General features: G+C 38.8%; 1 protein-coding gene across 6 annotated transcripts in view; it reads left to right on the top strand.

The window, feature by feature from the left end:
- The window catches only part of NFKB1 (nuclear factor kappa B subunit 1), a 114256-nt gene that overhangs the window by 19073 nt on the left and 74627 nt on the right, over positions 1-20556 (top strand). For 4 of the 6 annotated variants that reach the window (XM_021680417.1, XM_021680420.2, XM_021680419.2 and 1 more), the window contains 4 exons: positions 5074-5119; positions 10090-10165; positions 14233-14273; positions 18334-18432. In XM_021680417.1, the coding sequence (XP_021536092.1) occupies positions 5081-5119; positions 10090-10165; positions 14233-14273; positions 18334-18432 (255 nt within the window). In that variant the 5' untranslated portion in view covers positions 5074-5080. The remainder of the gene's footprint in view (positions 1-5073; positions 5120-10089; positions 10166-14232; positions 14274-18333; positions 18433-20556) is intronic. The other 2 variants (XM_021680418.1, XM_021680416.2) reach the window with 1 other exon arrangement.

Raw genomic sequence — 20556 nt, 5'->3', positions numbered from 1 at the left:
GATGTTGGCGGAGATGCAGAGAAAGGGGAACCCTCCTACACTGTTGGTGGGAATGCAAGCTGGTGCAACCACTCTGGAAAACAGTATGGAGGTTCCTCAAAAAGTTGAAAATAGAGCTACCATATGATCCAGCAATTGCACTACTGGGTATTTACCCCAAAGATACAAATGTAGGGATCCGAAGGGTACGTGCACCCCGATGTTTATAGCAGCAATGTCCACAATAGCCAAACTGTGGAAAGAGCCAAGATGTCCATCGACAGATGAAGGATAAAGAAGATGTGGTATACACACACACACACACACACACACACACACACACACACACACAATGGAATATTATGCAGCCATCAAAAGGAATGAGATCTTGCCATTTGCAACAATGTGGATGGAACTGGAGGGTGTTATGCTGAGTGAAATAAGTCAATCAGAGAAAGACAAGTATCATATGATCTCACTGAGGAATTCTTAATCTCAGGAAACAAACTGAGGGTTGCTGGAGTGGGGGATGGGGTGGGAAGGATGGGGTGGCTGGGTGATAGACATTGGGGGGGTATGTGCTATGGTGAGCTCTGGTGAATTGTGCAAGACTGTTGAATCACAGATCTGTACCTCTGAAACAAATAATGCAGTATATGTTAAGAAAAAAAAAAGAAGATAGTAGGAGGGGAAGAATGAAGGGGGGGAAATCGGAGGGGGAGACGAATCATGAAAGACGATGGACTCTGAAGAACAAACTGAGGGTTCTAGAGGGGAGGGGGGTGGGAGGATGGGTTAATCTGGTGATGGGTATTAAAGAGGGCACGTTCTGCATGGAGTACTGGGTGTTATGCACAAACAATGAATCATGGAACACTACATCAAAAACTGATGATGTAATGTATGGTGATTAATATAACAATAAAAAAAGTCAAAAAAAAATTCCTCTGTCTAGGGGTGCCTGGGTGGCTCAGGTGGTTAAGCATCTGCCTTCGGCTCAGGTCATGATCCCAGGGTCCTGGGATCGAGCCCCACATTGGGCTCCTGGCTCAGCGGGGAGCCTGCTTCTCCTTCTCCCTCTGCCTCTCTCCCTGCTCATGCTCTCTCTCTCTGTATCTCTGTGTCTCAAATGAATAAAGTCTTTAAAAAAAAATTCCTCTGTCTAGATAAATAGCCTTTATCTATATCAATTTATTATTCAACACAGAAATGGTGAAAAGTCACTGTCTTTCCTATAATTTCATCCTCACTGCTATCCAGGATGAGGTATTAAAATTACACCTAAGTGGTTTCTGTTATAGCTGATTATAATCTTGAAAATAGAGACACTTTATCTCTCTGATTCCCAACTGTGACCTCTGAATGGCACCTAAAATTCTGTTTTTCTAACTGCAGATTTTCACCCATTAGGGGGTTTGAAAAGTTTGTTGTTTTTCTTTTTAGTGAAATCTAATAGAACAAAAAGAGTATGTTTCCTTACAGTGGGCCCTGATCAAAAAATGTGAGTATATCTGATCCTAGAAAATTCCTCCACTTATAAGGAGGGAAGTGGGCTTGGTCTTGCTGCCTTCACTAAGAACTCTTTGTGCTGGCCTTTGAGGTCAGTGGTGCGATTGTCACAGATGTGCAGAAAAGAATCCATTAGGCATTTCATATAGAACTCGTCACGTATTTAGAACTTAGCCAGTTATAACATTATGCCTCTCATGTGAGAAACACAAACAATTCGCTGGAGAAGCTATTTTTATTCCTAGCTAGCTACATTTTCTATTTCTCTTTCCATGGTGTGAACATTTTCCTGAAAACCTCACCATTGGAGGAGAGAGATGCAGAGCTTAGGCCCATCTTCTCACTAGTCAACGCAGTATCTTCCTCTCTGTTTCAAGGTCCTTCCTCAAAAGCACAGAACTGTGCGAAGGGAAAGTGAGAGGAAGGGCTCGGGGAGCAGGGGGGCGGGAGGGGTTTTCCCTGGTCTTTCCTAATCCTTCAGTTCCAAAGGCTTAGTTGGTATTTCAGAATTTTGAAATAAAACTTGCTTTTACAATTAATGCAAATATTACTCAGTGATTCATCCTTTCCAAAGAATTCTTGGTTTTTTTTTGACATTTTATTTTTAAATTATGAATTAACATTGACATCACTCTGAGGGTTCCTGTTACCTCAGCTCTTTACGGTGAATTTAACTGCATTACAAAGCCTGTAAAAGTTCAGATTTTAATCACCACCCTGGTATCTCTTGGGCTGCTGTTGGGCTTTTAAAACAGTGATCTTTTGGCACACATTTGGGCAAAAAGCATGGAGAGGGTGTTGGCAGGAGGACTGTATTTAATTGGGTAGTTTGTCCAGTGCCTGCAGTTTAGAGATGTTCATTAAAATTTTAACTACAGTAAAGATCATGATAAGAACCCTGTGGCAGTTCTAATAGAGTAATTTTAGTTGAGTTTTTAAAATCAAAGTGAGGGCCACTTTATATTCAAAGGTCAGGAAGCCATCCACAGGAAGCCATCCATAGCTGCATGTACAGGTACACATATATATTCAAAGTAACAGGTGCTCAGTGGATTCTGTCCATTTAATAAGTCAGCAGTCTCGCCTCTGCTTTTGAAGACCATAGGCTCAGATTGTTTGAGAGGATTCAGGGGGTCAGCCCACGTTAATGGAAAGCCTAAAGGCAAAAAAGAAAAAAAAAATGGTCTTAGTATCTTTCTTGGAAGTTTGGACTCCTGGGTGTTCTAAGAATAAGGATTTTCCATATGGACTATTGCAACTGATATTAGCACTGCATTTCAGTGTAACACTTATTATTTTACTAGTGTTCTTCAAATAACTGAAAATTATGATAATGACTCTTTAATATAGATATATACCTAAGTACATATAAAAATCCAAGTTTACAAAAAGAGCTGTGATTTGTTCTTTGAATAAGCATTTATTAGTCAACTAACCTACTGCAAGCTTAGCAAAGTTATACTGTTGTCAGAGGTCGATCCCATCAAAACCTCTCATTTTACAGATGAGGAAACAAGGCTGTAGTGAGTTTCGTTGTATATCCAGAGTCACACACCCAAGTAGTGGAAGAACTCTGGAATTTTGAATGACTTAATTCCTTTTTACTGTATCAGGGCAATTTTCCCCTTTTTTTTTTTTTAAGCTACTTATCTTAATTGATTACAGTTATTTGTCAATCTTCAGCAGTTTTATGTTTTAGACAAATATTTCTTTCAAATCCTCATGAAGTTCTTATTTATAGGACACACCTTTTTCCCTCCTGCTGAAGTTGGACACTGCTCTGTATCCCACTAGCAGTCCTCATGAGGCTTGCTTACTCCTTGTCAGGCACAGAGGGCTCTGGCAGGAGAGGATGTCATTGAAAACCAGGGTCCTCTTTGAAGGATCTTGTCCTTACTGGAGATGTATTCATTAGACTGTATTAATAGAGAGACCCAGCAATGCCCTAGGTCAAAGACCAAAGAGATTTCTTTCTCCCTCACATCACTACCAGTATTAGCTGCCACTCATCGTCATCTCTGTGGTAGAAGCTTGGTCTTCTTCATGTCTAGGTTTTATCCAGAAGGAAAGAGAAAAAAACTAAACAAAACAGAAACATGGAGGACGCACGTCAAGGGCCTTAAGCCCAGACCTAGAAGTGGCACAGAGATAGTTTTGACATTCCACTGGTGAGCATTTCATCAAGTGGCCATCCCTCATTCTAACGAAGCGTGGGGTATAGTCTAGCTGAGCAGTCACATTTCCAGCTACAACTATTACCGTGCAAAAGGAGAGTACAGATTTTGGCATACAGTTAACATTCTCAGCCCGAGTCCCAGGTGCTTTATAGACTTCATGGAAAAAAAAACAAAAAACAAAAAGCTTGTCTCAGGGATGTTGTATACCTGAAATTAATGTAAAATCATGTGTCAACTATATTTTAGTAAAAAATGAAAGAAAAATTTATTTCAGGAATTAATATTTGCTTTCAGCCTTTTTTGTCCTTTAATCTTTCACATAAATAGATCTAAAATTTGATCTAGGTAAATTTAAATAAAATCAGCCTGTATGTAAAGTAATGATAAGGATATTTCTTAAGTAAGTAAATCCAAAATGATATGTGATTTTTAGATACTGTTTTTATCTGGCCATGTGGTTTCTCACTTTTCTCAGGGCCTCTGGGTAATAGAAGATTGCTAGGGCCTGCAGTACATTAATATCTGGCTGGGGTTGATTAAATCTTGAGACTGTAGCCTTGATAATAAGCACTCTTACAGTCTTTCTCTACCACTTTGGGTTTTTTTTAAGATTTATTTATTTATTTTAGAGAGAGAGCCTGTGAGCATACATGCGAATGAGGGGAGGGGCAGAGGTAGAGGGAGAGAGAGCAGATTCCGCTGTGAGCGTGGAGCCTAACGCAGGGCTCCATCTCAGGACCCCAAGGCCATGACCTGAGCTGAAATCAGGAGTCCGACACTTAACCGACTGAGCCACCCAAGCGCCCTTCCATACCACTTGGACGAGGGTAGGAAATGACTTACTGCAGTGGAACGCACTGGAGGGCAGAGCATGGCACACCATAGTTGTCCCCCCTAGTGCTGCACAAATCACTGACCAGGCCCCTCTGACAGCAGGAGGACCCTCTCTGAGCTCTTCAACTCTAGACGTGGGTAGAAAGCTTGGACATGGTTCTAGGACCATCACAGAATTCATGAAAGGTTGGAAAGTAATCTACACACAGATCTAAGACTAAATCCTTGAAGTCTAGATGGTGACAAATAGAAATGACCTCTGAGAATTTCAGTATGTATGATTTTTATACAGAGGATGAAGATTGGTTGCACCAAACTCCAGGACACTGTTGTGAGCTTGCCATGGTTTTGGATTGTACATACGTGGTAATTCTTTGATTGTGCAATTTTCCTGCTGGTAGATTTCGATTTCATAAAGGAACTTCTCTTCTAAGGTTGATGTCCCCCCTCCTAAGATCTTTTAAAAAGGATTATGTTTGGTCTTACTGGAATAATATAGTTTACTCCTGCATGATGGAATTCTTAAGTGTCATTCCATTCTTATAGTCTGGTTTTGTTTTGTTTTGATACACAGCTCCAGAATGGCAGAAGACGATACATATTTGGGAGGGCATGAACAAGTAAGTATTATAATCTCACTGATAATTTTTTTGTAGATGTATTCATATTTTTAAATACACAGAGGCAGCAGTAGTAGTTATCAGGAAAACTCTAAAATTGGTAAAAATTTATTTTAAATTGTTTTTGCAGTTTCCCTGTCCCTCCGTGTGAGGTCAGAGAGGACATGTCCTATAAAATGAGCAACTTAAACCCTCCTAGCACACGTACTATTGCATAAAAATTATATATGCTACAGATCAAATGATAACTACCATATTAGTTTCCCAGGGCTACTTTAACAAATGATCACAAACCAGATGGCTTAAAAAAAAAACAGAAATATATGGGGTGCCTGGGTGGCTTGGTCAGTTAAGCGTCCAACTCTTGGTTTTGGCTCGGGTCATGATCTCGGGGTTGTAGGATTAAGACCACATCAGGCTCTGTGCTGGGTGTGGAGCCTGTTTGGGATTCTCTCTGCCTCTCCCTCTGCACCCTCCCCCTCTCCCTCTCTAAAATCAAAACAAAACAAAAAACAAAAAGAAACATATTCTCTCACAGCTCTGGAGGCTAGAAATATCAAAATCCAGAATCCAGATGATGACAGGGTTGGTGACTTCGGGAGTTCTGAAGGAGACTCTCTGTTCCCGGCCTCTCTCTCCTAGCCTGCCGGTGGTTGCCAGCAATCCTCCGTGCTCCTTGGCTTGTAGCTGCATCGCTCCTGCAGACCCGCCTTTTTCCCTGGGTGTCTCTCCTATGTCCCTGTATCCAAATCTCCCTCTCGTTTCTCTCACGGAGTCCCAGTCATGGGATTCAGGGTCCACCCTTCAGTATGACATCTTCTTGACTTGATTACATCTGTGAAGATCTTATTTCTAAGTAAAGTTACGTATACAGGCACTGGGGGTTAGGACTTGAATGTGTCTTTTTGGGGGGAAACACAAAATATTTATTTAAAGCTCATCTAGTGAGGAGGCCAATTAGTGTAGTGAAAAGAACTCTGGCCTTAGAATTCAAATATATTTTTGTAGGTGTTGGCTGCTTCTGATCAGCTCTTAAAACTTGAGGAATCACTTGGCCCCCCACCATCCCACTTTTCTGATTTGCAAAATAGGAATGCTAGCCCCACACTCACAAGGGCGTTGAAAAGACTGAATGGGCAATGAATGTGTTTGGGGAACATATAACTGTTCATTATAATTTTATTTTCGGTTATGAAGGGATACCAATTTTTTTTTCACCCAGTTTTTTACTTTGAAAAATTTCAGGCCTATAGAAATATTGAATAGTCCAACAGATCTTTGTTGATTACTAATATTTTGCTTCCTCCCCATCCCTCCCTCTCTCTCTCCCTCAGGCCTTTTCCCTCCCTCCCTTTGTGTGTGCATGTATATATACATGCGCATACATACATATGTGTTTTATGTATTTTATATTAGATTTATATTAAATGAACCTAGGGTAATTACAATAGCAATATTAAATTTTTAACGTAATGATTTTTAAGGAGTATTTAAAATACTGAGATTTATTCATTCATCAGCTACTTATTGAGGCATTACTATGTACCAGAACATTGGCTAGGAAGGACTACAAAGTGATAGAGCTGCCATTCTAATAGGGACAGAAACATAGTTTCTATATAGTGATAAATGCTGCTGTAGTTTGCACAGAATGAGCTAGAAATGTCAAAAGGGATCACTCTACTACCTGGAAGGAAGAGCAGAGTTATGAACGGCTTTCCAGAGAAAGTCTATGTAAGCTGTGATTTGGAAAATGTAGTTTGCTAGACTAGATAAGGAGAGGGAACACTAGGTACCAGGACACCCTGGCCCAAGATTCATAATCATTTCACATTAAAACTTTAGCGGCAACCACCTAAAAAATGGATTTTCCAAATTTACGCGTGCAGACAGGAAAATAAAACCAAAAGTGAAATACTTTTGAAGGGATCTGGTATCACTTCTTCAAATAAAATAGACTTGTGTAGCATTCACTACTCTTGACAATGTTCTGATTTATTTAGAAAGAATGAGTATGCATTGCTTTTCACATTAAGATGCTCCTTTTGAATTTTATTGTACAAATGGTGATATAGGATCAATCTAGGAACATTTTCTTTGATTACAGCAGAAAAGATATTTGGCCACTCATATTATCAAAACCCGTGTTTTACCTTTCATTTTTAATATGCTATCTCTAACATTTGAAGGCAGACTGTAACCAGCATTAGGGTTGTTCTGCTTGGTTTTAGACCATGCTTTCCTGTCTATACACAGGAAATCTTATCAACAGGAGATGGTCCTTTAATGCCACACAAAAGTAAAACCTGCTGAAAACATTCATTTCGAGAGTTTTTCTTATGTGGGCACTTTTGTGATCATCAGCAACAGGGGTGGGGTACAATCTGATATTTCCATTTTTGAGGCAAGAGGTCCTTGAAGTAGGAGGTTTTTTTTTTTTTTTTCCCTTGTCTCAAGCTTAACGGTATATATTTCCTGAAGTGTACATGTCCTCGGTGAAATATCCCCAGTGTTTTAACGTATTCCAGAATTCGCTGTCCAACTGTGACCTGATACACAATGCAAGGTGCAGTGCACAATGCGGCTTCTGTCTTCCTTGTCTGAAGTGGAGTGTGTGCATCGCTTCCACGACCAGCGCTCTGCCCTCCCCTCGGTTATTTTAGCCACCCGCAGGACCATAGGGAAGACATTTTTTTTGCTAGGTCATCTCCTCTCTGAGACCGGCAAATACTTTTGTAAGGGGGGGCCCATTTTTTACAATAGCATGTTTTTTGATTCCTATGTTTCCTTTCCAGCAAACAATGGATAGCATACGTGAACTTTACTCTTAAGCATTGAAGTGGAGCAGATTTACTGTTCCTCAGTTGAAAATTTGCATACCTCACAACTGGATTAGAAATGTTCTTTATTTAAACACTATGCTTCTTACTCTTGATTTAACTAGGCATACTAGGCTCGTAGGTTCCAGGAACCTCCAATAATATACTAATAAAAGAAAAAAAAAGGAGGGGCGCCAGGGTGGCTGTTAGTTAAGCATCTGCCTTCGGCTCAAGTGTCTGCCTTCAGCTCAGGTCATGATCCCAGGGGCCTGGGATCGAGCTCCACATCGCATCGGGCTCCCTGCTCAGCGAGGAATCTGCTTCTCCCTCTCCCTCTGCCCCTCCCCCTGCTCGTTTGCTCTCTCTCTATCTCGCTGTCTCACTCGCTCACTCTCAAATAAAGATTTTTTTTTTAAAGGAATAAATTGTAATGCTGCTTTTTCTTTTTGTTTAATACCAGCTTACTAACTAGCATATCATAAAAAATGAAATATGGTTGGTTTTTGTGCAGTCCACAAATGTTTAGGTTGAAACACATGCTAAGCTCAGAAATATAAATTTTAAGTCCTGAATGAACTAAATGGAAAGGAAATTTTCTCTTGGGGTAAGTACTTATTAGTAACTTATCAAGATAGAATATATAATTCAATCAACACATATTGCTTGCCCACTGTGTTAGTTCTCTGTTGCTACTGTAACAAATTACCACACATTTAGTGACTTAAAACAACACAAATTTATTCTCTTACAGTCTGAAGGTCAGAAGTCTAAAATCCAGGTGTTCACAGGGCTAAATTCCTTCTGAAGGATTTCTTTTCCTTGCTTCTTTGAGCTTCTAGAAGTGGCCTGCATTCCTTGGCTTGTGACCCCTTCATCACGTCAGCTTTTTGTTTCCATTGTCATATCTCCTACCATTCACTTTGATCTCCTCCATCCCTCTTACTGAGCCCATTTGAATAATTCAGGATTATCTCTCTATGTCCATATGAGAGAGAGAGAGAGAGAGAGAGAGAGAGAGAGAGAGCATGAGCAGGGGGAGGGGCAGGGGGATAGGGACAAGCAGACTCCCCGCTGAGTAGGGAGCCTGATGCAGGGCTCAGTCCCAGGACCCCAAGATCATGACCTGAACAGAAGTCAGACACTCAACAGACTGAGCCACCCACGCACCCTTCTGTGTCCGTATTCTTAATTTAATAACACCTGTAAACTCCTTTTTGCTATGTGAGATAGCATTCACAGGTTCTGGGGATTAGGTTGTAGTTGTTTTTGGGGGGGCACCATTATCCAGCCTATCACACCCATTAAATTCCAGGTATTTTGCATTGTGCTAAGTAAGTAGAGGTGAAAAAAAAAAAAAGTGAGGGAGCTCTGTGCTCAGTTATATCTGTTGCTTAGACTGTAAGTTACATTTTTAGTTTTTCTGTAAATTGCTCTGGGGCTATTGCCTAATTCTTACAGGTCTTGAAGTTGTATGGCTAGAGTAGGAGTTTCTTTACCATCGTCAGAGAGATATTTCTAGGATTTCTAGGACTATATTCTTATGCTCATATTTTTGAGAGTACAGCTTTAAATCATTCATTAAAAAATATTATTAAGTATCCACTCTGTGATAAATATACACTGGGCCCTAAAGATATACTAATAAGCAAGCTACATCAGGTGCTGGCCTCTGTGGACTTTATAGTTAGGTCGTTCTTCTCAAATCCCTTTGTCACATAAACATGGCCCAAACATGTAAAGTTCTGTACACATGAGAATTTTGCTAGGTTTCATGAACATGTTTTTAAAATCCTGACTTGAAATATTTTCAGATTTTTCTTTGTGCTTTGGTTTTTGTTCCAATAATTGTTTTAGGTGTTTCTTTTTTTTTTTTTTAAGATTATTTATTTATTTATTTATTTGAGAGAGAGAATGAGAGAGAGAGAGAGAGCATGAGAGCGGGGAGGGTCAGAGGGAGAAGCAGGCTCCCCACCGAGCAGGGAGCCCGATGCGGGACTCGATCCCGGGACTCCAGGATCATGACCTGAGCCGAAGGCAGTCGCTCAACCGACTGAGCCACCCAGGCGCCCTGTTTTAGGTGTTTCAACTTCAAATATTTAATACAATGTTGGAAAAGTAAAGTTTGAATTATTTAAATTTTCTTTTTTACAGATGTTTCATTTGGATCCTTTGACTCATACAATATTTAACCCAGAGTTATTTCAACCAGAGATGCCACTACCTACAGGTAAGAAAACTCCTCATCCCTGTTACCCTGTCATTTATTTTGCTTTTGTTTTTTTTTTAAATTCAAGATTCGCTAATAGCTTCTTGTAGCAAGTCAGTAATATGCCTAGGAAGGAAATGGTGATACATGTTTTAAAAACCAACTTTCAGTAGACTTGTTGGAACTATATTTGCACAGACTATACTTGCACAAAAGTGGTGTTCCATCCCACTTACCCATTGTCTGACTTAATTGTTAGTGATATCTGTGAGGATGGCTCGGAAGGAATTTTTTTCCGGTAGCATTTTCCTTTTCACCCAATCTTATGACTTCTGTTTCCTTTATCCCAGATGCACGTGAGGTATTCTCCACTTCTCAGGTCTGTTCCCAAACATTTATTTGAGCATCTGTTGTGTGCCATCCAGTGTGCCAGGCACTGGGGAAACAAAGTTTACAAAAGTTTACAAAAATCATAAAAATCATCTCAGTAGAAAAATCATCTTTTAAAAGCTTTTGGCTTCACAGTCTGACCAATTGGATAAAACTTATGTTAATCATCCTTCCTTCTAATATGACCATATTCTTACCATTGACAAATTGTTGAATCTCATATGGATGATTTAAAAAATCAGCTCATTTAGTCTCTTTTTTTTTTTAAGATTTTATTTATTTATTTGAGAGAGAATGAGAGACAGAGAGCACGAGAGGGAAGAGGGCAGAGGGAGAGGCAGACTCCCCGCCAAGCAGGGAGCCCGATGCGGGTCTCGATTCCGGGACTCCAGGATCATGACCTGAGCCGAAGGCAGTCGCTTAACCAACTGAGCCACCCAGGCGCCCCCTTTTTTTTTTTTTAAGATTTTATTTATTTATTTGAGAGTAGTCTCTTTTTATTTATTGATTTGTATGTAAGCTTTGTGTGATGGCTCTTTTTATGTGCTCGTCATACCACTAGTGGGACTTAACATATGCTCTGAGGCAGCATGAGTAAATTGTGGAAGTTGTATATAGAACAGAGAGTTTTGTGTTTGGGGGATCTGTCTGGCTCAGTTAGTAGAGCACGCGACTCTTGACCTCGGGGTTGTGAGTTTGAGCCCCATGTTGGGTGTAGAGATTATCCTTAAAAAACAAACAAACAAACAAACAAAAAACCCAGAGACTTTTGTAATCACCAAGTGGACATCAGCTATTCTATTTACCATGGACTAGCTTGTCCTCATTGGGAGACTTCATCCAGTTTGTATCATTCTCGCTTATAATTAATATTGTTACTCTGGTACCCACTTTTCTTTTTTTAGATCAAAATGTTCTGTGTTTTTTTTATCGCTATTATGTATATCTAGGAATTCTTGGGAGGGAAAAAATAAATCTGCTATATGTTCACCTTCCCTAGCAGAAGTTGTATGGCTGAGGCCTTTCTCTCTTTACCCCACAGAACGCATTTTGTAGGCTGCTGTATGTGAGGTCTTGTGAAGTGCCGTCCAATCTGAGCTGTAGGTCAGCTTCCTGTGAACAAGTAAAGATCTTGGTAGCTTCTGTGTTTCCTGTGAACTTTTTATTCTGGGGTTCAAAGTTCTTTCTTAGTATCAGTGCTTTATTGAAAGCCTAAGAACTTGGTTCTGTCCTCAGAAAACATAAACATTTCCATTTAATGCCTTGTAAGTGCCAAGCAGTACCCTGAGTAGATGCTTTCTTAATGTTTTTATTTCATCAAGTTTATGGAGGTTGAAATAAGATTATCAAAAGAAACATCTCAGTAAATATTATGTGGTCAGAGCTTCATGTTGTAGAAATTATTTTGCCATAGTATTAGAAAAACTCTCAAAATTATACTTCAAAATCTCATTTTCCAGTTATTACCTCATTATTTTTATTGTTATGTTTTTCCCTCTCTGCTGCAGTGGCGTAGTCCAATTTTTATGATCCAAGATGTATGAATGTTTTATTCACATTTTAAAGGGTAGAGAGGTTATGTAAGCCAATATTAACTTGTAATTCTCATGGATGTTTTATCTTCTTGAAATCTGAAACTATTAGTTCTACTACTTGTTGAAAACTCTATGTGATATGGTACAACTTTTAGGTCTATAATGTTATATATACTGTAAGTTAAATTTCTCTACATAGTGGGATGTTACTTCGTGGCATAGAAATGTGGCCAAAATAAAATTGGCATTAAAATGACTACATGCATATCAAATCTAATTTTCTAGTTGATTTAACTTTTGAGTGTGTTCCCTAAAAGAGAAAAATGGCCTCATTTCACTAATAAAATTCCCAAACCTTGGAATTTCACATATTTAAAGGAAATTAAGCCATACAGCAAAAATAATAGCAAACCTTCAAGTATTTTTAGAAGAGTTAATAAGTGAGAGACTTGAAGTTTAATGTAAACGTGATCTAACTCTTCTATATTTTCCATGACATACAAAGGTTGCTTTTTTAGAGGCCTCTCTTCTTGATATAGCATTCAAGAGGGAATGTTTTTATGAGTAGATTTGTTACATTATCACACAAGCTGTATTAGTAGTGTGAAAATGTTTCTATTTCTAAGCAGTTTTATTTCCCTATCAAAAATTAAGTTCTAGCCATTTTTTGGAATTTTTAAATTGCAATTTTTTTCCTAAAAGTATTTTAAGGTATCCAGGATAAATTTCATACAGACAAGAGAAGATTAATTTTCTTAAATTAATACTGCATTGGCCAGTCACTACCCATTTTTCCTTTCTTGTGTATGTTTTGCTTCAAATTCAGTCATTTTTCAACTGACTTCCTTATAAATTTCTTACATAATAACAGGAAATAATTATACCTTTGTTTCCTCCAGTTCTCTAGCCTTATCCTGATTCATCGTAACACTGAGAAGATAAACATAAATTCTCTCTTAAGTTATAGTTTATTTTTTAATTTCAACATGAAGGTTTAAATCTTCTTCATAAACTTATTTATCTAAAATAATATGAACTTCTGTTATCTAAAGGAATGAACTTCTGGTTAAGAGACTGAAAGACTGAAATGAACACAGAAACATTCTCCTAGAATTTTGTTAGTATCAGACATCTTAATTTGCAGTCAAATGAGTGAGAAACACCATATGCCTCTATTGCAGAGCTGAGGGTTATTATACTATTGACATAAAAACCAGCTGGGAGCTTAGGGACTTTCTCATATTGAACAATTTGATTTTATACTACCAGAGGTTCTGATTTGCTTTTGAATTTTCCAAAGTCAGGTATGGTCAGGGTATGGATTAAGCTTCTAGTCTTCTTTATGTTTTTATCATAATTTATTGAAATGCAGCTATCTTCAATTAAATTTTTTTCAGGATTTTATAAAATGCCTGTGCTGTTTTAGAAGAGTTGATATGAGAGTATTCAGTATTCAGAGATTGTATACAAACATCAAAAGCTGTGAATTAGCAGGAAAAGTCCACCAGACTTTTGGTCTGATAGACCAAATGAAATTTGGGAGGGCAGGGAAAACAACCTAGCCAGTTGGGGAATGAAGGCAGTACTTGGGGATTCAGATAAGGGAAAGGAACCGAACACTTAGTTCAGGAAAGGCAGGTAGCCTGAGATCACTATCTGTGTATTTCACACATGTGGGTGCAAGCTCAGTCTCTTCTACTTTCACATTAAGCACATTCTCTTTGAGGAATGGAAGTCAGTGTCTAATGATGTGAAGGCAAAAGGAAATGTCATGGTGCCCAGGAAATGGTTGCTGCTTTTGACTGGTATTTGTGTCATTTTAAAAATGCTTTGTTAGTAGTCAGGATTTTGAAGTCTGTTGACATCTTCATCCTTGCCAGATGGACATTACACCTTTTCTTGGATTGTGCAATGTGCTGTCACCATTCAACATATGTTTATTTATCATGGTTCTCTAAAGGCATAAAACTGTTGTTAAAAATAAAGTTACTAGTCAAGTGAGGAAGGTAATTATATCAGTATGGAATTTTAGCTAACAAATGAATTTGAAACCTCTATTTAAAAACATAATTTCAGGTTTTTTTTTTTTACTTGCTTTATATTTTGTAGCAAATTTGAGAAGCCTCACAGTTTCTTTTGCTTTCTGTTTGTTTTCACTTTTAGCAGATGGTCCATACCTTCAAATATTAGAGCAACCTAAACAGGTAAGAGGATTAAAGGGATGGGGCTTCCTCTTTAAATGTGAGATCCATAAGTCTCATATTCATATCTCAAGCACTGAATAAAATAATAAGTGAATTTTACAAAGGAAGTAGCTTATCTAGAAGTTTAGCAGCCTACCAAATTATTTGACAACATCATTTGTCTACTTTACATTTCTCTTAGTCATTCTTCCAAGTGTCCTGAGCCTCAGTCGTAGTTCTGTAAAACCTAGATGATTACAGATCCTTGCTACCTCACTATCTCCACCATCTCTGCGCTTAGCAGCCACTCCTAAAAAAGGCATAGGTTGTCTCCATTCATTTTCATTTGTAAGGAAACAGCCGTACATGCAGTTCATAGACACTGACTTACACCCATCAACCCTGTCCCTGCACAGGCGGTAATTTCTTAGCCTTCCTCCTTCCTTTTAGAAGCTCCAGCCCTTTCTGTTTTTTCTTTAGGACACATGACCTAAGGTATTACAAGTACCAGTGAGGTGTAGGTAATGTATTAGAATGGACAGTTGAGTCCTCCTCCCTCTGGGTGTTAGCCTGAGACTCAACCCCTTTGGAGACAGGAGAGGAGCATTTTATTTTATCAGGTTCTTCCTCTTAACCACTAGATTTTGTCGGGGATGCTTGGGAATTGAAGTGGCTTCCTCACCATGCCCCGACTCTGTGGATAAATATTTATTGGAAATTGGATGGGACCATTGCTATAAAAGAGGAGAAAAGAGAATCTTCATGTTTTTCTTAGAGGGTATTGGGGAGAGCTCAATTATGAGGGGATTTTTAGGAGACTAGTATAAGTCCCCCACAGAATGAGGGCAGAGCAAGTAAATCTCTGAATGGATGTGCTTACCACATTTGTGTGAGACTGGAGATGCGTATACCTGCTGTCTTGCAGTTAATACCCAAAACCTTTCTTAATGTGTCTAGTAGCTCTGCGGAGTGAGTGTAACACTTCTGCATTGTGTAACATCTAACAAATGCTAACTAGGTCAAGAACTTAAATAAAGCATCCATTGTGGTTACTGTAATTGTGACATGTGTTTAGATTTCAGTTAGAATTTAAAGGATAGAACTATCTTAACTATCATTATAAAGCTGGACTGAGATAAAAGTTTCTGATGCGGAGACGGAATGCCACATGAGACTTTGGACACTGTTCTGGTCGTTTGCAGTGGCAGACCGACTCCATGGGCTGCCAACATGACTTGCCTTTGCTTTACCTCCATGTCCAGTTCTTTAGCAGTGACTTCTCACAAGAGGTAGCCAGTTTTCTCAAAGACCCTCCTAGTGGAAGTTTATCCCCTTGGAAGTCTGTGCAGTGGTCTGGCCTCCTGGAAAACTTCCTAGCTTTCAAAATCTGCTAGCTCATGAAAGTGAGAAATCAAACTAAAATCTGTGTCTCTGCATACCAGGCAAAGCGTGTTTTTCAAGTATCTATTTTCATAAGCATAAACAATAAGAATTTTTAAATGCAGTTCTTTATTATGGGTCCAACAGTTATAAGGAAAAATTGACACATGTTATTTACTTAAAGGGCTGTGTAGATCCAAAATTCAAAATTTAATTCACTATGCGTAGATGTCTAAAAGCTCACCTGAGTAAAACAATGTGTTTGTTTACCAAGCTGATGTTATTTTGATGTCTGACCCCAGTGAAAGTAAAAAGATTGTATTTAAGTCAGACTTTCTGGCCGGATGGATGTAGCCCTTGCCTTTGAGGTTGATGACGCATCGTAAGCAAATGGAGTTACTAAAATGAATGTCTGTGGATCGACAAACCTCTGATCTCAAAAATTTAGAATCAGAAACACATTTAGACTATACATGTGAAGACATTATATCTTCCTGAAAAAAAATGTAATAAATTTCCATCCTCAGGCTAAAAATTCCTTTGCACAGAAGTTTAGATACTCTTATGCAATCATGAATACTATTATTTTTCAAACTGTTAGCAAGCTATTAAGACGTGTCTCTTTACTCATATTCTATTTGACACGAGTCCCAATGAGATACAGAAGTATACATGTATATATTTTTCCACCTGCCTAAAGGAATTTTGTTATTAAAGACAATGAATTACTTTATTAAAGTTTTTATAATAAAAGTTAGAAAAATGTTTTTTCTTTGCCACAATTTTCCTCAGCTCTGACAGAGATGAGTCATAGCCAAGACTACTAATCTTTAGAATATCCAGTTCTGTCGCATATTATTCAGTGCTAATTATCTAATGCTTTTTAAAAACTGAGGTTGTATTTAAGTAGATTAACAGTCAATAAATATCTTTATGGTTAGTCAATTCTGGAGGCTCATGTCGTGCATGCTGCTGCTTTTTCATGCTTTTAGAAATTTCATTTAATTATTAAAAAGAAGCCAACAGCCTTTGTCTACAAAAGGTATAGGGCTGACCGTGTAACTTATTTTTTGGTTTGAATTTGGTGAGAAGCAAAACAGAGGAATTCCTCCTAAGCTCACCTCAAAAGGTTTCTCTGGTATTAGGTTTGAAATCTCCTGAGGAGTCATATGCAGAAGTTGTTTTAAGTCCCAGTTTATTGAGTTGATCATACACTCCAGATCCATGTGTGACTTGAGGAACTTTCCCACACTAGGGAATTTACTTCAGGCCTTACTCATCCTGTGAAATATGCTTTAGGACTGATCCTCTTTGGAAATCAGAAAGTTCTCAGAAAATATAGGGACAGTTCCAGATGCTTACCAGAGGTTTAAATTATTAGTTCAGGGCCCCTGGACCACTCAGACTATTTTGCAAGACCCTATGAAGCATAATGAAATGTAGTGCAATCTAAGGAGGGCAAGAATTTTTACATTGGCCCATGAGCTCAAAGCTGTTAAAGCCTTTGCATTTGCCAGGCTTTGCAATTGTTAAAAGAGTATGAAAGGTAGAAAGCCCCTACCAGCAAGTCGTGAGTGTGCGGAGCTCCTGATGGCCTAGTGATCTAGCACTGTTTATATGAAATCAGTCCCACTGTAAAAATAAATGAAAGGTGAGGATGTTTCTTAAAGTATATTAAGATATTTGAAAAGGATTTAAAAAAAGAAAAACTGTCTAATTAAGCTTAAACTGTAATACTAACACATATTGATTGACAGCTTTATAAAGTTGAGTCTTTCAGGAAAAATATTGAAAGCTCCCTCATTATTAAACTTCCTTAATATCAGATCCATTTTCATAATAGTCCTTGCTTTATTCTTGGTATACAAATATGTACAATTATCACTGTTAGCTTTGTAAATCATAAAATGCTAGAACTGGATTAGACCTTACAGATGGTCTTGTCTAATCTTCTCATTTCTATAGATTAAAAACAACAACAACAACAACATGGAACTTCAGTGTTTATCAGCCCACAGTAGTTCACATGGTTGAAGGTGTCCAGCTGTCTCTTCACTGATGTACTATATCTGTAGAATTCTTGGGTTAATAATATTGAAAGGGATTATCTGGTTTTGGATTATTCGGGTCAGTTAATATATCAAGCTTGAACTTGATGATATCAGTAATCATAAAATCCAAAATCTTCTGAACTGTTGCATGGAGTGTGTTCTACAACACGGATGCAATATATTTAACAGGACATTTCTATATCCCCTCCTGAACCAACTGTAATCAGAGTGGGTAAGGGAATTCCTTTAAGTAAGAGTCAAAGAAGCGTAAGTCAGTAATATGGCCAAGTTCAGAGCTTGGCAGCAGCAATTTGAGATGAGGAAGCTCTGATTCAAACAAGCTGCAGCATGTCAAGTCCAAGGCTTAAAATCTTCAGCGGCTCAGCCTCCGCATATGCACAGCAGGAGAGGTCCTGCAGGGTTAGGGACCTGGCTTTTAAGCCACAGCTCAGTACGCAAGTATCAATTAACATCTATGTTTATAATAAGATTATGGGAAAAGTGGTTCTCGTTTGCAGAGTCCTCTTTCACAGTGTATGTTTTTCCTCTCACCTAATACACACAAGAATTAAACATTTGTATATGACTTTGCCCCTATAATTTTTAACAAGTGTTTCTCAAACTTGTTGGCTCTGTATTCACCTTTGCAGAGAGGATTTCGTTTCCGTTATGTATGTGAAGGCCCATCCCATGGGGGACTCCCCGGTGCATCTAGTGAAAAGAACAAGAAGTCCTACCCTCAGGTCAAAGTAAGTCTGTGATGTCCTTCTATATGATTCTGGAAGATCTGATTTCCTAAGAGCAAAAGAAAGGAATGCTTTAAGTGAATACCATCTGCCTTTGCTCCTAAGCTGTTCCCATGATGATTATAATTTTTAAGTAGAAATTTGTCTCTTAGCAATAGAAATGACACGTTTTAAGATTCTATTAATATTTCCATGGAGTAGAACTTACTTCAGCATTAACCAACTTTTACTATTTCTTGATCATCTTCAAGTGTTTTTTCGTTGTAATACTCCCTGAAATTTTAGTAAGTCTTCGAAACAAGTGCTTGATTTCAGCCCTTTGGAGATTCAGTGAGAGACAACAGATGACTGGGTGTGTGGATTATGTGGTACAGTATTTACAGCATGAACTCCGATCCAGGCTTTCACTGGGTTATCCAACACTTCCTAACCTCTGGACCCTAATGTGTACGATGCAGAAATGTGAATGGTGTGTACCTCATAGAGTCTTGTAGAGATGGAATGAGAACATGAATATTAGTGTTCCACAGAGAGCCTGAAAGTGCTGCAGGGCCTCTCCTTGAGCAACTGTACAACAACACATGCCAGTCCTCAGAACCTACGGCTTCCTGATGTGCCTGGAGTGGGCTTGGCCGAGCCTTTTACACATCCTCAAGTTCTTTTTCTGTCTGTTAGTTTAATTGAGAATATTGTTCTCAGAGTTAGTTTGAGTTTTTTATTCTCATAACATGACTCCGTGTTTCGTAGGCTGATTGCTAAGCGTTTTGCAGATAAGCCAGTCAATAATTACAGTTTTGCCATTTGTAAAAGTTTTGTTTGTTCAGTAATTCAGGACTTTGGCAAAAGGTTATCAGCTCAGTTCCCACTAAGGTGTGTGTGCCTCTCAGGGTAGAACATTCTCGTATCTTTTGTTAGTTTGTTTTGAGGACTAGGTGAAGGGCAACAGGACAGAGCCTCAGTAAAACTGTGATGTGAAGGAAATTTGTCTCTGGTGTTGCCAGCCTTGTGTTCTGCCTTCTCCCTCTCCTCCCTCTCCACTTCTAGGTGCAGGCCTCTCTAATTTCTTATCCCTCTTCCAAGACAGAAGACAAAATACTGTGATGTTATTCCTTACCTTTTGAGTGAAACTCACCCATATTATCTAGCATCCACCCTACCTGTCATGTTTGCAAGCTAGCTGCCATGTGGGATGGAAGATGTTTTTCCCATTCAGGGTCATCAGGCAGGGTAAATATGATGTGTTTAACTCACAGAAGGAAACCACAGCCTTAGGGTCTCAAGTCCTTTAGAATCTGGGTGAGGAAAGAGGAGCAATTAAACAAAGGAATTAGCATTTATTAAGCACCAAAGAGTTGCCAAATGCTTTACATATATGATCTCTTCTAATCCTCACAACAATCCCCTGTAGGTAAAAAGTGTAAGGTCTGTGAGGAGACTGAGGCTCAGAGAGGACTTCACTCACCTTTCTCAAGGATCGCTGGCTCTTCTTCGCAGGCTATTGCTTGTTGAACTCTCACTTGGAGTGTGTCCATGTGCAGTGCTGGAGGCAAGGACTGAGGGAACAGGACATGGGAGGAAAAGGGCAAAATAAGGAGCAGAGAACTGTAACTCTGGAAAACAAGAGGGAGAGAGGGTGGTGGGGGGCAAGGGGTACTCAGATGTTAGGGAGTCAGATCCACCACTTTTTCTCTTTTCTTTCTTTCTTTCTTTCTTTCTTTCTTTCTTTCTTTCTTTCTTTCTTTCTTTCTTTCTTTCTTTCTTTCTTTCAGAGAGAGTGCATGCATGCAAAAAGTGAGGGAGAGGCAGAGGGAAAGGGAGAGAGAGAATCCCATGTGGGGCTTGAACTCACGACCCTGAGATCATGACCTGAGCTGAAATCAAGAGTCGGATGCTTAACTGACTGACCCATCCAGGCCCCCTCCAGTGCTTCTCTTTTTAACATATGTGTCTGTGTATCACCTATATAAATATTTTACGTGTTTATGTGTGTGTGCTTACAATAAGGATAATTGAAAGATACATGTTATCAGCTTTGGTGTTGTTTATAATTACTGAAGAATTAACATTAAGAGAAAAACTGGGTGTTTTGTTTTTTTTTTTTTCCGGACTGGCTCTGTACCAAAAATG

Source organism: Neomonachus schauinslandi, chromosome 2, assembly GCF_002201575.2.
Source record: "Neomonachus schauinslandi chromosome 2, ASM220157v2, whole genome shotgun sequence".
NCBI classification, from domain to species: Eukaryota; Metazoa; Chordata; class Mammalia; order Carnivora; family Phocidae; genus Neomonachus; species Neomonachus schauinslandi.
Note: the sequence above shows the minus strand (reverse complement) of the source record. Positions and strands in the feature narration are given on the sequence as shown.